Source organism: Mustelus asterias, chromosome 9 (assembly GCF_964213995.1).
Source record: "Mustelus asterias chromosome 9, sMusAst1.hap1.1, whole genome shotgun sequence".
NCBI classification, from domain to species: Eukaryota; Metazoa; Chordata; class Chondrichthyes; order Carcharhiniformes; family Triakidae; genus Mustelus; species Mustelus asterias.
Window position 1 is genome coordinate 49,258,382 of NC_135809.1, and position 16,606 is coordinate 49,274,987.

A 16,606-nucleotide genomic window follows, 5' to 3' on the forward strand; every position below is an offset into this window, starting at 1 on the left:
CTCTGCCATTCTGTTTCTCCACCCGAAATGGATAACCTTACATTTATCCACGTTATTTTGCACCTGCCATGTATTTGCCCACTCACTCAACATGTCGAAATCACCTTAAAGCCTCTTAACATCCTCCTCACCACTCACCTCATCCAAGTCATTGAAAAAAGGTGTGATTAGCTGGGGCACAAGCACCTGGGTTCAATTACCGGTTAATGTAAGCCTACTTGTGACTCATAAATAAAATAAAACTTGTTGTTTGGCTCACTGGTCTGTAATTCCCTGTTTTCTCCTATTTTAAATAGCAGGGTTACATTTGCCATTCTTTAATCTCCTGGGACTATTACAGAATATTGGAAGATTACTACAAACTCATCCACTATTTCCAAGGCTACCTCTTTTAGGCGCTGTAGCACAGTTGTTAGCACTGCTGCCTCACAGCACCGGGGACCCGAGTTCGGTTCCTGACTTGGATCACTGATTGTGTGGAGTTTGCACGTTCTCCCTTTGTCTGTGTGGGTTTCCTCCCACATTCTGAAAGACGTGCTGGTTAGGTGCATTGGACCGAACAGGCGCCGGACTGTAGCGACAAGGGCAATTTCACAGTAACTTCATTGCAGTGTTAATGTAAGCCTTATTTGTGACTAATAAACTTTAAAGCTTTAGTACCCTCGGATGTAGATTATCAGCCCCTGGGGATTTATCAGTGTAGCATCTTGCAAAGATGGGTGACCACCAAGTAGATTAATGAATGGAACAGTTTATTAATAGAAATAACTGCACAGACTAACCAGTTTGCAATTCATTCCTTCTTTAAAATAGTGGGATTACATTTGCCAACCTCCAATTTACTGGGACTGTTCCAGAATTTTGGAAGATTACACCAAACACATCCACTGTTTCCATGGCCACCTCAATGCACGAGGTTACAGGGATAGGGTGGGGTAGTGGGCCTTGGTAGAGTGTGCTTTCAGATGCTGGTGCAGACTCGATGGGCCAAATGGCCTCCTTCTGCACAGTATGGTTTCTTTAGTGCCCTGGGATTTATTGGCTCTCAGTCCCATTATTTTCTTCAACACCAGAAATACTAATTTCCTTCTCACTAGACCCTTGATTCCTTAATATATTTTGGAAGTTCCTTGTATCTTCCTCCATGAAGACAGAGTTGAAGTAGTTGTTTAATTGCTCTGCCAATTCCTTGCTCTTTATTTTAAATATTCCTGTTTTGGATTAATATTCCTATTTTGGATTGTAAGGGAATTACATTTGTCTTCACTAATCTTTTTCTTTTTATATACTTATAAAAATGAACTGTTTAAACTTGTGAGTAACATAGAAGCTTTATCTCATACTCTCTTTCCCCTTCTTATTCAATCTCTATGCCCTCCCTTGCTACTATTTCTAGCAACTTGTATGGGATTCCTCTTTGAATCTAATAGTATCCTTACTTTCTTTAGTAAGCCACGGTTGGGCCACTTTCTTAATTTTGTTTTCGCTCCAGAAAGGAATGTATAATTGTTGCAATGCATACATTTGTTCCTTAAATATTAGCCATTGCCTATCCACCACCATGCCTTTTTAATGAAGTTCCCCCATCTATCTTAACCAACTCTCACCTCATACCTTTCTGGTTTCCTTTGTTTAGGACCTTGGTTTCAGATCGGACTTATTCACTTTCCATCGTAATGAAGAATTCTATCGTGTTCCCGAAAGGACCACGCAACAAGACTATTTAACCTCTTCTCATGTCATAATACTAAATCAAGAATAACACAATTCCGAGTTGGTTCCCTAACATATTGTAAAGAATAGTAAAGATTAGTAAAGAACAATCTCATACACATCCAAGAATTCATCTGTCACTTTTTTTGGGCAAATCAGATCAGCAATCTAGAAGTGGGTTAAGGTCGTCCATGATTACTATAGCACCCTTGTTATATGCAGCTCAGATTTCCTGTTTAGTGCTTACGCCTACCTTGCTACTACTGTTTGAAGGCCTATAGACAACTTCCGCTCATGTTTTCCATCCCTTGTTGCTTCTTACCTCCACTCAGACTGATTCCATATCTAGATTTTCTGAGCCAATGTTCTCTCTTACTATTGCACTGATTTCATCCTTAACTAACAACACCACCCCACCTATTTTCCCTTTGTCTCTCCTTCCTAAATATCAAATACCTTTGGATATTCAGTTCCCAGCCTGGGTCTCTGGGTCATGGAAGATGGGGCTTCACCTCCATTAGGACTGTGGAGTGTCTCCTACCAATACTGTCAAGGACAGAAGTGCCAATGATAGATAGATTGGTGGGGACAAGGTCAAGTAGTTACTGCCTTGGTGGGATTTGAACCCAGGTCCCCAGGGATTACTAGTCCAGTGACATTACCACTACCTTCCCCTTTTTGCTGGAATAGGGGTCATTGAGTAATAGCCATCCACCCTTTTGTTATTGCACCGATTCATATTCTTCACTTGAGTCTTGGCAGCGAGTGTGGAAAGTAGTTCAACTGTGGAAGACATAACAAGACTGATTTAATGTGGGATGTTACTGGTTTGTATGACTTGGAGAAGGAGACCTAGGGACTACATCTGTTGGGAAAGTTGGCGTGATTCCCGCTGGGCGGAAGGGTGAACACTTGCTGCCGTTCATGCTGGCAGGATCTTGGGTTCTGTTGATGGTGCACCCACACCGTGTGTTTTCTGGTGGTGAGAGGTGTGTTCAGTGGGAAACCCCGTTGACAACGGCGGGACCATAAGATCCCACCGCCAGTGAGCAGCGTGCCACTACCCGCTGCTGCTAAACATGCCTCGGAGTGGGAGAAAAATCCCACTCATGATCTTCCACTTTTCAGCTTGTTAATTTTGCATCCATGAGGAGCTTGGCAAACCTTGTAGAGGTCAGCAGAAAGTTGCCCACCCCAGCGTTACTTATGGGGTCGAAAGTCCTGGTGCCACCAAGACATTCACTCATCGCAAGCCAGGAACTCTGCACTACTCCTGCAGAGTCCTTGTGGCTGCAGCTTGTACCAGAGAAGCTGGCAGATGTGAGAAACCACATCCCGGGACATACGAAGGTGCCTCAGACATTGCCTTTTGCTTCTCTAGATAAGAGAACCACTGATGATACACCCAATGTTCTCCATTGCAGTGGGCCATTTTTGCCATCCTTTTGACCTTTTTAGCGTCCTCCTCCCTCTTGCTGTTCAGGCCCTTGCTCCTCTTGGCCATGTGCAAACTTACAATGAGCCCTCCTTTTCTTCATCTGCATGAGAGCCATGATGTACAATTGGATCTTAATTAGTGCTTTTGTATACAATGAGTCAGTGCTATGCAATACAAATGGATGTGATGGAAATTCAGGCCTGTGGAGGTTAGAACTGGAGTTGAAGCATTCTGAATTAAATTGTTGTTCACGGAGGGAAGGTAGCAAGGAGACTATTTGGGGGGGTTCAGTTTTGAGATAAAGGCTTTCATGAAAGTTTTGGTGGTGGATGGTGCGGGGGAGGGGGCAAGTGAGGTGCATAAGGGGCAAAGATGGGTCACTTTTAATCGGTGAAAGATATTGGAGCAAACTTTCCTGTTCCGCCCAATACTGGGATCGTAGTGAGCGAGGGATGGACCACGGAAAGGTCTGGTGACCTCGGGTGGGATTTTCTGGTTTTGGGGTGAGTGTGACCGGAAATCCCGCCCATTGAATCTAGCAGTTGGGCTGTGGGGATGAGCGGGGCACCAAAGATCTGCATCTCTGGGATTAGTTTGAAATTGCATGGGGTAGAAGCCTGAGGCAGAAGATAGAACATAGAACATAGAACAGCACAGAACAGGCCCTTCGGCCCACGATGTTGTGCCGACCTTCATCTGAAACCAAGATCAAGCTATCCCACTCCCTACCATCCTGGTGTGCTCCATGTGCCTATCCAATAACCGCTTAAATGTTCCTAAAGTGTCTGACTCCACTATCACTGCAGGCAGTCCATTCCACACCCCAACCACTCTCTGCGTGAAGAACCTACCTCTGATATCCTTCCTATATCTCCCACCATGAACCCTATAGTTATGCCCCCTCGTAATAGCTCCATCCACCCGAGGAAATAGTCTTTGAACGTTCACTCGATCTATCCCCTTCATCATTTTATAAACCTCTATTAAGTCTCCCCTCAATCTCCTCCGCTCCAGAGAGAACAGCCCCAGCTCCCTCAACCTTTCCTCATAAGACCGAAACTCCAAACCAGGCAGCATCCTGGTAAATCTCCTCTGCACTCTTTCCAGCGCTTCCACATCCTTCTTATAGTGAGGTGACCAGAACTGCACGCAATATTCCAAATGCGGTCTCACCAAGGTCCTGTACAGTTGCAGCATAACCCCACGGCTCTTAAACTCCAACCCCCTGTTAATAAAAGCTAACACACTATATGCCTTCTTCACAGCTCTATCCACTTGACTGGCAACCTTTAGAGATCTGTGGATATGGACCCCAAGATCTCTCTGTTCCTCCACAGTCTTCAGAACCCTACCTTTGACCCTGTAATCCACATTTAAATTAGTCCTACCAAAATGAATCACCTCACATTTATCAGGGTTAAACTCCATTTGCCATTTTTCAGCCCAGCTTTGCATCCTATCTATGTCTCTTTGCAGCCTACAACACCCCTCCACCTCATCCACTACTCCACCAATCTTGGTGTCATCAGCAAATTTACTGATCCACCCTTCAGCCCCCTCCTCTAAGTCATTAATAAAAATCACAAAGAGCAGAGGACCAAGCACCGATCCCTGCGGCACTCCGCTAGCAACCTGCCTCCAGTCCGAAAATTTTCCATCCACCACCACCCTCTGTCTTCGATCAGACAGCCAGTTACCTATCCAATCGGCCAACTTTCCCTCTATCCCACACCTCCTTACTTTCATCATAAGCCGACCATGGGGGACCTTATCAAACGCCTTACTAAAATCCATGTATATGACATCAACCGCCCTACCTTCATCAACACACCTAGTTACCTCCTCAAAAAATTCTATCAAATTTGTGAGGCACGATTTGCCCTTCACAAATCCGTGCTGACTATCCCGGATTAATCCGCATCTTTCTAAATGGTCGTAAATCCCATCCCTAAGGACCTTTTCCATCAATTTACCAACCACCGAAGTCAGACTAACCGGTCTATAATTACCAGGGTCATTTCTATTCCCTTTCTTAAACAGAGGAACAACATTTGCCACTCTCCAGTCCTCTGGCACCATCCCCGTGGACAGCGAGGACCCAAAGATCAAAGCCAAAGGCTCTGCAATCTCATCCCTCGCCTCCCAAAGAATCCTAGGATACATTTCATCAGGCCCAGGGGACTTATCGACCTTCAGTTTATTCAAAACTGCCAATACATCCTCCCTCCGAACATCTATTTCCTCCAGCCTATTAGCCTGTAACACCTTCTCTTCCTGAAAAACATGGCCCCTCTCCTTGGTGAACACTGAAGAAAAGTATTCATTCATCACCTCGCCTATCTCTACTGATTCCATACACAAGTTCCCACCACTGTCCTTGACCGGCCCTAACCTCACCCTGGTCATTCTTTTATTCCTCACATAAGAGTAAAAAGCCTTGGGGTTTTCCTTGATCTGACCCGCCAAGGACTTCTCATGTCCCCTCCTAGCTCTCCTCAGCCCCTTTTTCAGCTCGTTCCTTGCTAACTTGTAACCCTCAGTCGAGCCATCTGAACCTTGTTTCCTCATCCCTACATAAGCTTCCCTCTTCCTTTTCACAAGACATTCCACCTCTTTTGTGAACCACGGTTCCCTCACTCGGCCATTTCCTCCCTGCCTGACAGGGACATACCTATCAAGGACACCCAGTATTTGTTCCTTGAAAAATTTCCACTTTTCATCAGTGCCTTTCCCTGACAGTTTCTGTTCCCATCTTATGCTCCCTAATTCTTGCCTAATCGCATCATAATTACCTCTCCCCCAATTGTAAGCCTTGCCCTGCCGTCCGGCCCTATCCCTCTCCATTGCAATAACAAAAGACACCGAATTGTGGTCACTATCTCCAAAGTTCTCTCCCACAACCAAATCTAACACTTGGCCCGGTTCATTTCCCAGTACCAAATCCAATGTGGCCTCACCCCTTGTCGGCCTATCCACATATTGTGTCAGGAAACCCTCCTGCACACACTGCACAAAAAGTGCCCCATCCAAACTATTTGACCTACAAAGGTTCCAATCAATATTTGGAAAGTTAAAGTCCCCCATGACAACTACCCTGTGACCCCCACACGTATCCATAATCTGCTTAGCAATTTCTTCCTCCACATCTCTATTACTATTTGGGGGCCTATAGTAAACTCCTAGCAACGTGACCGCTCCTTTCCTGTTTCTAACTGCAGCCCATATTACCTCAGTGTGCATATCCCCCTCAAAGTGCTTTTCCGCAGCCGTTAAACTATCCTTGATTAACAATGCTACTCCTCCACCTCTTTTACCAGCTTCCCTACACTTAGTGAAACATCTATACCCCGGAACGTCCAACAACCATTCCTGTCCTTGTTCTACCCACGTCTCCGTAATGGCCACAACATCGTAGTCCCAAGTAGCAATCCACGCCCCAAGTTCATCCACCTTGTTCCGGATGCTCCTTGCATTGAAGTAGACACACTTCAACCCATCTTCCTGTCTACCGGTACCCACCCTTGACCTTGATACCTTCCCCAATACCTCACCACCCTCAACACTGACTTCTGGACTACAACTCCTTTTCCCACTCCCCTGACAAATTAGTTTAAATCCCCCTGAAGAGCCGTAGCAAATTTCCCTCCCAGGATATTGGTGCCCCTCTGGTTCAGGTGCACCCCGTCCTGTTTGTAGAGGTCCCACCTTCCCCAGAACGTGTTCCAATTATCCACGTATCTGAAACCCTCCCTCCTGCACCATCCCTGCAACCACATGTTTAAGTGCACTCTCTCCCTGTTCCTCAACTCGCTATCACGTGGCACCGGTAGCGTACCAGAGATGACCACATGTTTTGTCTTTGCTCTCAGCTTCCAGCCGAGCTCCCGAAATTCCTGTTTTAAATCCCCGTCCCTTCTCTTACCTATGTCGTTGGTACCAATGTGTACCACGACTTGTGACTGTTTCCCCTCCCCCTTAAGAATCCGGAAAACACGGTCCGAGACGTCACGGACCCTGGCATCCGGTAGGCAACAAACCATCCTCGAGTCTCTTTTGCTGCCACAGAACCTCCTATCTATCCCTCTAACTAACGAGTCCCCAATAACTATTGCCCTCCCGCTCTCCTCCTTACCCTCCTGAGCCACAGGGACGGACTCAGTGCCGGAGATCCTCTCACTGCGGCTCACCACTGGTATGTCGTCCCCCTCAACCGTATCCAAAGCGGAATACTTATTGCTAAGGGGAACGACCACAGGGGATCCCTGCACCGACTGCTTCTTCCCAGCCCCTCTCACCGTCACCCATCTATTTTCATTCCGCGGAGTAACTGTATCCCTGAAGCTTCTGTCTATGGCCATCTCTGCATCCCTAATGATCCTAAGTTCCTCCAACTCCAGCTCCAGTTCCCTTACACGGTTTTGGAGGAGCTGCAGATGGATGCACTTCTCACAGGTATAATCAGCAGGGACACTGACGTCGTCCCTCACCTCGAACATAGTGCAAGAGGAACATTGCACTGCCTTCACACCCATCCCCTCGAGATACCTTGCCAGTACCAGGTAGAAACAGCAAAAAATGAATTAACTCACCCCTGCTCACCCAAGCCCTGTGAGCCAAAGCCCTACAGCTTTCACTCTGCCTCCTGCTCACTCTGCTTGCCCACTAACAACGCTGCCCGCTCAAAAGTGCGGCCTACTTTTAAACCCTCCAAAAACCTTCCCAGACTCCTGCTGGGCCCACTTCCTGTTTTAAAAAAAACCTCCGATTTTTTTACACAAATTTAACTTAAAATAAATAAATAAATGTAGTGAACAAACCAACTGCCTTCTCCTCAGCCTGGTCCTGTGGAACAATCAAGATGGTGTTGGTTTTGTTGACATTTAATTGGAGAAAGGTTTGCCTCATTGGTAGCAACATCTGTCGTAGGGAAAATGGTCAAAGCTGTTCCTAAAGAAATTATAGCAGGGCAGTTGGATAAGCTCAAAGTAATCAGGCAGCATCAACATGGTTTTGTGAAAAGGAAATTATGTTTAATCAACTCATTGGAGTTCTTTGTTATAATTTATTGCAAAGAAAATTGAATACAAACATAAGGAGGTTATGCTTCCGTTATACGGGATACTATTGAGACCACATTTGGAGTACTGTGTACAGTATTGGTTACCTTATTTAAGGAAAAATACAAATGCTTCAGAAGCAGTTCAGACTAATACTTGGATTTGAGTGGGTTATCTTGTGATGAGAGGTTGGACAAGCTTGGCTTGTATCCTCTGGAGTTTAGAAGAGTAAGAAGCAACTTGATTGAAACATTGAGGGTTCTTGACAGGGTGGATGTGGAGGGGATGTTTCCTCTTGTGGGTGAATCTAGAACTTGGGGGTCACTGTTTAAAAATGAGGGGTCACCCATTTACAACAGGGATGAGGCAAAATATTTTCACTGAGTCATGAGTCTTTGGAACTCTCTTCCTGAAAAGCTGGTGGAAGCAGAATCTTTCAATATTTATAGGGCAGAGGTGGATAGATTCACGGTGAGCAAGACGGTGATAGATTATTGGGGGGTGGGTAGGATGCAGGTTTGCGGTTACTGTCAGATCGGTCATGATCTTATTAAAATGGCAGAGTAGGCTCGTGGGGCCTGCTCTTGGTCCATATGTTTGTAAGCAATTGGAGAGAATATCAACAGTTGTGGGACTGAGGTACCTGGATGGAGTGTAATTTTACATGTAGAAACTACACTATCTTTCTGGGCAATATTGCCCGTCTGTGCGTAAATGAAGGGGGAGCCGGATGATGCCAGAGTTAAACTGGAAGTGTGAATGATCCCGGGCATTCTCTCTTTCACCTTCTTCTGTTGGAAAAAGATGCAAAAGTCTTTGGACACATACCAATTGACTCAAAAACAGCTTCTTCTTTGCTGCCATCAGACTTTTGAATGGACCTACCTCTCATTAAGTTGATCTTTCTCTACACCCTAGCTATGACTGTAACACTACATTCTGCACTCTCACCTTTCTTTATCTATGAACAGTATGCTTTGTCTGTATAGTGTGCAGGAAACAATACTTTACTGTATACCAATACATGTGACAATAAATCAAATCAAAGAGGGAGGCAAAAATAGGGTAAGCATTTCGGTGTTGGGCTCAGTGATATAACCTCTGGAGCAGAAGGTTGAAGGTTCAAATCTCACAGAGGGTTTTGAGCAGATGATCTAAGCTGACTTGTTATGCATTGTCTGAGGGAGGGAGTGGGAGTGTGCGGTGAGTAGTAGTATGTAAGAGGTGGAGGGTTATGAAAGACGCAGAGTGGGAATGGGTAGAGGGAGAAATGCAGAGAATAGGAGTCCAGCTTAGCTGCCAAATGTCTAAGATAAAATGGTGAGAATCTCGATCCAATTTTTCTAGTAATTTTCAATTTCTTTACTGTCCATGCTGTGTTAACTACAAATTGTAGGTTGAAATTCAAAAAATATGCATGAATACAGTTGGTGTATATGTGATGACTAGCAACACATCTAATATGCCAAGCTTAACGAGCAAACTTCTGAAATGATCAAAATGAAATTTTGCAGCTGACTACATTATAATTCACATTTTAAAAACCAAATTACCTCTGATCAGGCAGATCTCTACAGGCATGTAACTATTCTAAAGTGTGTTGAGCTCAGTATGTTCATTTGCCTGTTTTAACTTTCCCTGTAGTGTTTTAGTTTGATTTTCCTTTGAATTTTTCCATCCTTCTCTGGAGGATAGTTTCTCATCCGAGAGTCCAGCTCCAAGCACTGACAGCCCTCTGGTACCTTGCCCATGAGGTTGTATTTTTCTGTGTGAATCAAATATGTTGAAAGCGTCTGTTTACTGTACCAGAATGAACTTTTGTAATTTTGTTCTGCTTTACTGTATCAAGTTTCTATGACTGGAACCCTATCTATTGTTTGAGCAACTGCCTCCTAGCAGTAACAGATTTGGCTTCAGAAGGGGCAGATCAGAGGCAGGAAATTGTGCAAAATAACTCCCCTCTTGACTCAAAGCCTGGCCACCATCTACAAGGCACAAGTTGGGAGTGTGATGGAATACTCTCCATTTGTCTGATCGAGTGCAGCTCCAACAACACTCGAAACATTTCACCATTTTGGACAAAGCAGCCCAATTGATTGGCACCCCATCTATCACCATTGGCCCAAGATGGCTGAAGTGCATACCATTGACACTGCACTGCGGCAACTTGCCGAGGCTTCTTCAACAGTACTTTTCGATCTCACTGCCTCTACCACCTAGGACAAGGGTAACAGGTACATGGGAGCATCATCAGCTGAAACATTCTCTCCAAGTCACACCATCTCCTGACTTGGAAATATATCATCTTTCCTTTATTATAACTGGGACTTCCTCTCTAACATTAAGAAGACAGCGCGCCACCACCTTCGTGGGAAATCAGGGATGGATGATTAATACTGGCCTTGCTAGCAACACCCACGTCCCTTTAATCCCTAAAAAATCTGAATATTGCAAACATTCAAATTGACATTGAAGTATGCTATTAGAAACATGCACAATTCAATGCTAATACAGTCCAACAAGCCTGACTGAGACCTTTCAATCATATTACAAAAATGGTGACCAGTCACCATAAACAATTCCTCACTTGAGCATTTTGGAGAAACTCGCAACGTTTCCTCCTGTTTGAAAATCTCAGCATCTGTGGAGAGAGAATAGAGCCAATGTTGTGAGTCTGGATGACCCTATGTCAGAGCTGGTTTATTCTTGGTTTACAGCACTTGTTCAACCTAACACTTTGGAGGAGGCGATGGTGTAGTGGTATTGTCACTGGACTAGTAATCAAGAAACCCAGGATTCAAATCCCACCATGGCAGATGGTGAAATTTGAAATTAAAAAGTCTAATGACCATGAAACCATTGTTGATTGTCATAAAAACCCATCTGGTTCACTAATGTCCATACCTGATCTGGCTTGCATATGACTCCTGACAGTTGACTCTTAAATGCCCTAGTAAATGGCCCAGCAAACCAAGGCAGTTAGTGATGGGCAATAAATGCTGGTGCAGCCACATCCCTTAATTCATAGAATCCCTACAGTACAGAAGGAGGCCATTCGGCCCATCGAGTGCACCGATCACAATTCCACCCAGGCATTAGCTCCATAACGTATTTACCCTGCTAGTTCCCCTGACACTGGCCATGCAAAATTGTCCCTTAATCAACTTAATCTTTTGACTGTGGGAGGAAACCAGCGGACCTGGAGGAAACCCATGTAGACATGGGGAGAAGGTACAAACTTCACACAGACAGTGACCCAAGGCCGGAATTGAACCTGGGTCTCTGGTTCTGAGGCAGCAGTGCTAACCATGGTGCCACCCTGTCGCACTAATTTAAAAAATCTGACTACTGCCAACATGAAAGGACAAGACGAATCCCCTGAGTGCCCACATCCCAGAGATTGTTAACCTTTGTGTTTCAGAATCTCTCTTCCTGTGTAATAAAAGTTCCACGGAACCCCTTTTCTTTTTAAAACATTGTAATGCAATTAAATATGCTTGATATTTTTGTTTGTCAGTTTCAGCATTTGGAAATACGATGCTACTCTCCCCAACTAGTTCAAAGTAAACCTGCTGGATCAGTGAAGCCACAGGAAATCGAGCTTCAGAGGCACGACTGAGTGCCCAGTGTTCACCTGGCAATGCTTGAGATGTTGCTGCCTTGCTCTTGGGACAGGACATGTAGGATTCTTGGAAGCTCCACTGGGGCTAATGTTTAACACATCCCAGGCAGCTGTTTGACAACAGCACTTGCCAGGTACTCATCTGCTCCCAACCTGACACGCATGTCAAAGTGACACATGTTCTGATTGGACAAAATTAGTCTATCAAGTGGAAAGTCAGTTTTCTCCTTTTTTCTACATGGACTTGGTTTTATTTTTGACACCTGGCTGGCTTATGTTAAACGCTTTGGTGTCATTTTAAATTTCAACATAAGTTTAATTTAGTTGAACCCCTTCTCAGTGTGTCACTTTTAATCCTCTCTTCTGCCAGCCACAGTATAAAGGATGCAGTCTATTGTAGCATGAACTAACATGATGAGGAAATCCAATGGTGATTTATTGAACGATAATTATAACTATATACAGATAAGCTCAGTACAGATACAGGTGTATCCTATTGGCTCCCGGGCTCACACTTACCTGGGCCCACGCCCAAACATCCAATAGGCTGAGATTTGCGTGCTCTGCACTAATGGGCTCTAGGAGGGTGATGGGGGGGTTGTATAGAATTCTTAGTATAAGGCCCTTCATTTTAGTTTTACTATAATAAGTAGGTTAAAATAATTATAAAGTGCCTTTATATACATATAGAGAATTCACAATGTGCCTGGAACAAAATATGCAAAGGTATTATAAACTGTATAACCACAAATTAACCAAGTATTATAAGCTTCAACTGTATTTTCAATATATATGTATTGTGCACCTTGGCCAACTACATTCTGAATGCAGCATGATGGGAAACAGTGGTAGACAGATCAACTTCTGTTAACAGAAGCTGCCTTTCTGTGCTCCATTGTATTATCTGTTTTTGGATACATGAAAACAAGTTTAATCATAGGCCTGCTATTTAAGGAAGTAAATTCGTTCATGAGTAGCGAGGCTGGAGCAGTCTCTCAAGCTGATAAAGGAGGCCCAGGTTCCAGTGAAAGAGTGACTGACTCCTTTCGCCAATTAAAAATCATAGATGTTAACTATAGCCTTGGACACTGGTAATGACGTGGCTTAGGTTTCCGAGGTAAAGGGAAAGGAACCTACATGGGCAATAAGCTAATAACCTCCTATTCCTGTTGACAGGTGGAATGTTATTGGCTCGGGTAATAAAGTGTAATATTGTGATTGGACTCTCCAATCTGATTGACAAGACTGGGTGGGATAGTGAAATGTTCAGAATAATATAATTTTACCTTGCAATATTAGGTCACAGAGGACAGTCAACCCTCTTCGACTGTGTCTCTCTCCTAATGCGTGCATTAGCAAATACATTCCTTTTTCATTCTTTAACTATACACTATCTTTCCCAGTCTATTAATTGGTTGAGTGAGGTTCAACAAGTACAGGGCACCCCAGGGGGGATACCTCAGAAAATTCCTCTTACAGACGGTCATGTAAACGATCACTCCTTAAAGGGGTGATGTTATCATATTTCTCTCCTCTTAAGTTCCCTTATAATCATGCGAAAACGAAAAAAAAAATCCTCTTCTATACAACTACATATATCAAAACAGAATCTCCAGAACAGGGGGTAATTTGGCAAAGTTCATCAAGTCAGTTGATATGCGGTCTTCAGACTCTTGAGCGTCGCAACTCCATGACTGGGTTCTCCAAGCTGGAGCTATTAGAATCTTCAACAGTGAGAGGTGGATTTAAAGACTGTGACATTAAGTGAAAGCTACGCCCTCTTTCGCTGACAGATGAGATTCTCCTTGGGGAAACACTGGGTTCTGCTCACACCAACTCAGCTGCTGGCACACTGGACTCTACTACTGAGTCCAGGCGACTGGAGGTGGGGGCTGCAGCTTTCCGCCTTCTGATGTGATCCACATGCTTCCATACTTTGCGGCCCTGTCATGGTACTCCTTCTGTGAGGCTTGCCCTCCCCATCAAATTTGGGAAAACAAGGTCAAGCCGGATTCTAAGATGTTGACCCATCAGCAGCTTGACTGGTGTAACCCCTGTGACAGCATGAGGATCGTATTGTATGAGAGCAAAAACTTGGCTAATTGGAGTGGCAGTGGTCTGTCGGATCAAGCAGATTGATTTTCCAGAGCAATGGCATAGCTGTTGGACTAATGTTGGTACGATGACTTTTTACCTTCCTTGCAGATTTTCAGGCACTTAGCCTGCCCTCTCCAAATGTTAGCTTTTTAGCAACTGGAGGATGACTTATTCTCATTGTTGCATGAGGTAACACAATGAGGAAACTTTAAATCACAATGGTGATTTAAACGTAATTATAACGATATACAGACAAACTCAGTACAGATGTAGGTTTAGTCCCACTGACTCCCAGGCTCATTGCAGGTTCTTCTTACCCGGACCCACACCCAAGCACTCACTAGGCTGAGATTCACATGTTCCATTCTGATAGATCCCAGGAGGGACATGTGACCCACGAATGATCACCCCCACCCCCCCCTTAAAGGGGCCACACTCTCACATTTGTCGATGCTTTTGGTGTTGTCCTGACAACTGCAGCTTCTCCTTCCGATACCTGACAGAATTGCTGTGGAGAGCGCAGGTGGTCAAAGAGCGAGTAGGAAGGCAGGCTGATCCCTGGCTATGTGGCTCACCATTAGCAGCACGTTGCAGAAACTAGTCTAGGCTATGATTGCTGTTGTGGAGGAGGAGGCAGTCTGAATCCAGTGGACACTTTGCAAACCACATCAGCACCAGCTCCTTTTTCTCTCCCACCTCCAATCTTTAGCTGAGCCCTTCAAACCTTGCAGTGATGGGCCTGGGTAAGATGCTCTTTCAGATAGTTGTTGCAGACTCGATGGGCTGAATAGCCTCCTTCTGCACTTTGGGGATTCTAAAGTCACCATAGTCTCAGACGACCATAGGCAGCCCAGCCCTTTAAGGGGGAGAGCTGACTGGTTATGATTCTAATCTGTGAATCACCACACCTCGGGCTAGGGGCAAGGTTAAGAAGGTGGAGCCTTCATGAGTCATGTGTGGGCACCTACTCACCATGTTTGCATTGCTGAATTACCTTCACATGTACTGACAGCAGAATTGTGGCCCTATCTTTGCTGAAAACAGGTTTAGTTGTCACGGGTTTATTGCAAAGTCATAGGTAAAGGTATGGTGGTTAGCACTGCTGCCTCTTGTACGTGAAAGGCAGGACTCATTTCTCTGGAATCCTTCAAATTACAGCACTGGAGGAGTCTATTTGGCCCATCATACCTGTGCTAGTGCTTTCACCATATTGGAGCCATTTAATCCAATCTAGTGTCGTCAAAGGATATGGGGATAGCACAGGAAAATGGCATTGAGATCGTTTTTAGCCATGATCCAATTGAATGGTGGGAGCAGGCGCAATTGGCCAAATGGCCTACTGCTCCTCTGTTCCTCTCTCCTTTTTGTCCTGTTTTATCCCCATAACTATTTTAATTGTTTTTCAGACAAAATATTTGTCTTAATTTTCCCTTCAGTCCTGCGACTGACTCGGCCTTGTTCTGTATTCGAATAGTCTTGAGAATGAAATCCTTTTGCCTGTTTCTTGCACCTTGTTTATGTGAATGGACTTATTTTTCTTTGTGTGACTGTGTGAGCGATTTTATTTGTGGATCAGTGAAATAACCATTTGCGTTTCTTTGAGCTGGTTGTGCGTGTTGCTGACATTGGAGTTCTGAAATGCAAAATGTTCCATTTCCTCGTATAAGTATGTCCAACAATGACATGCACAAAAAAGCATGTTTTAAAAAATAAACCATCTGGCTGAAGACAGCTTAAATACCTACAATATTCTTGTTATCGCTAAAAGAAATTTCCATGCTTCTGGTGGTTTTACCTTATTAACGAATCGGTATTCTTGTTTTTTTTTTGTACAGTCTGGTCAATTCACTGAAGATATGATTCCAACCGTGGGTTTCAACATGAGGAAACTAACAAAAGGAAATGTCACCATTAAGGTAAACTGGCAGGATACACTTCTGCATCTCAATATTTCAGTTTTTGCAACAAGAAAATTAAATTTTACCAACCAATTTGCAACGCATTATTGCTATGTGCGTGACCCCGTATAAAATGTTTCTTTTTAATACCTTGGAATAACTAGAAAGAATTCTGAGGGACAGAATATATCTGCACTTGGATAGACACAGACTAATCAGGGATAGTCAGCATGGATTTGTTAAAGGAAGGTTGTGTTTTACAAATGTAATCAAATTTTTTGAGGAGTTAACCAGGAGTGTTGATAAGTGTAATGCATCTGATGTGATCTATGAACTTTAGCAGGCAAGGTTTTTGATAAGATCCCTCATGGCAGACTGGTCAAGAAAGTAAGGGCACATTGGATACAAAATTGGCTGAAGGGCAGGAAACAGATGGTGATGGTAGAGGAATGTCTCTGTGACTGGAAGTCTGTTTCCAGTGAGGCTCTGATATGGAGATGCTGGCGTTGGACTGGGGTAAGCACAGTAAGAAGTCTCACAACACCAGGTTAAAGTCCAACAGGTTTATTTGGTAGCACAAGCTTTCGGAGTATCGCTCCTGCCTCAGGTGAGTGAAGAGTTGTGTTCACAAACAGGGCATACATAGACACAATGAATGCCCGTTGAATGCTGAATGCATTCAGCCTCTGATCTTCGGGTAAGCGTTCTCCAAGGTGGCCTTCACGACACACGACAAGCAGAATTGCTGAGCAGAGACTGATAGCCAAGTTCCGCACACATG

General features: G+C 44.3%; 1 protein-coding gene across 1 annotated transcript in view; it reads left to right on the forward strand.

The window, feature by feature from the left end:
- The window catches only part of LOC144498681 (ADP-ribosylation factor-like protein 8B-A), a 95,341-nt gene that overhangs the window by 10,669 nt on the left and 68,066 nt on the right, over nt 1-16,606 (forward strand). The window contains exon 2 of the mRNA XM_078220162.1: nt 15,763-15,843. Coding sequence (XP_078076288.1) covers nt 15,763-15,843 — 81 coding nt within the window. The remainder of the gene's footprint in view (nt 1-15,762; nt 15,844-16,606) is intronic.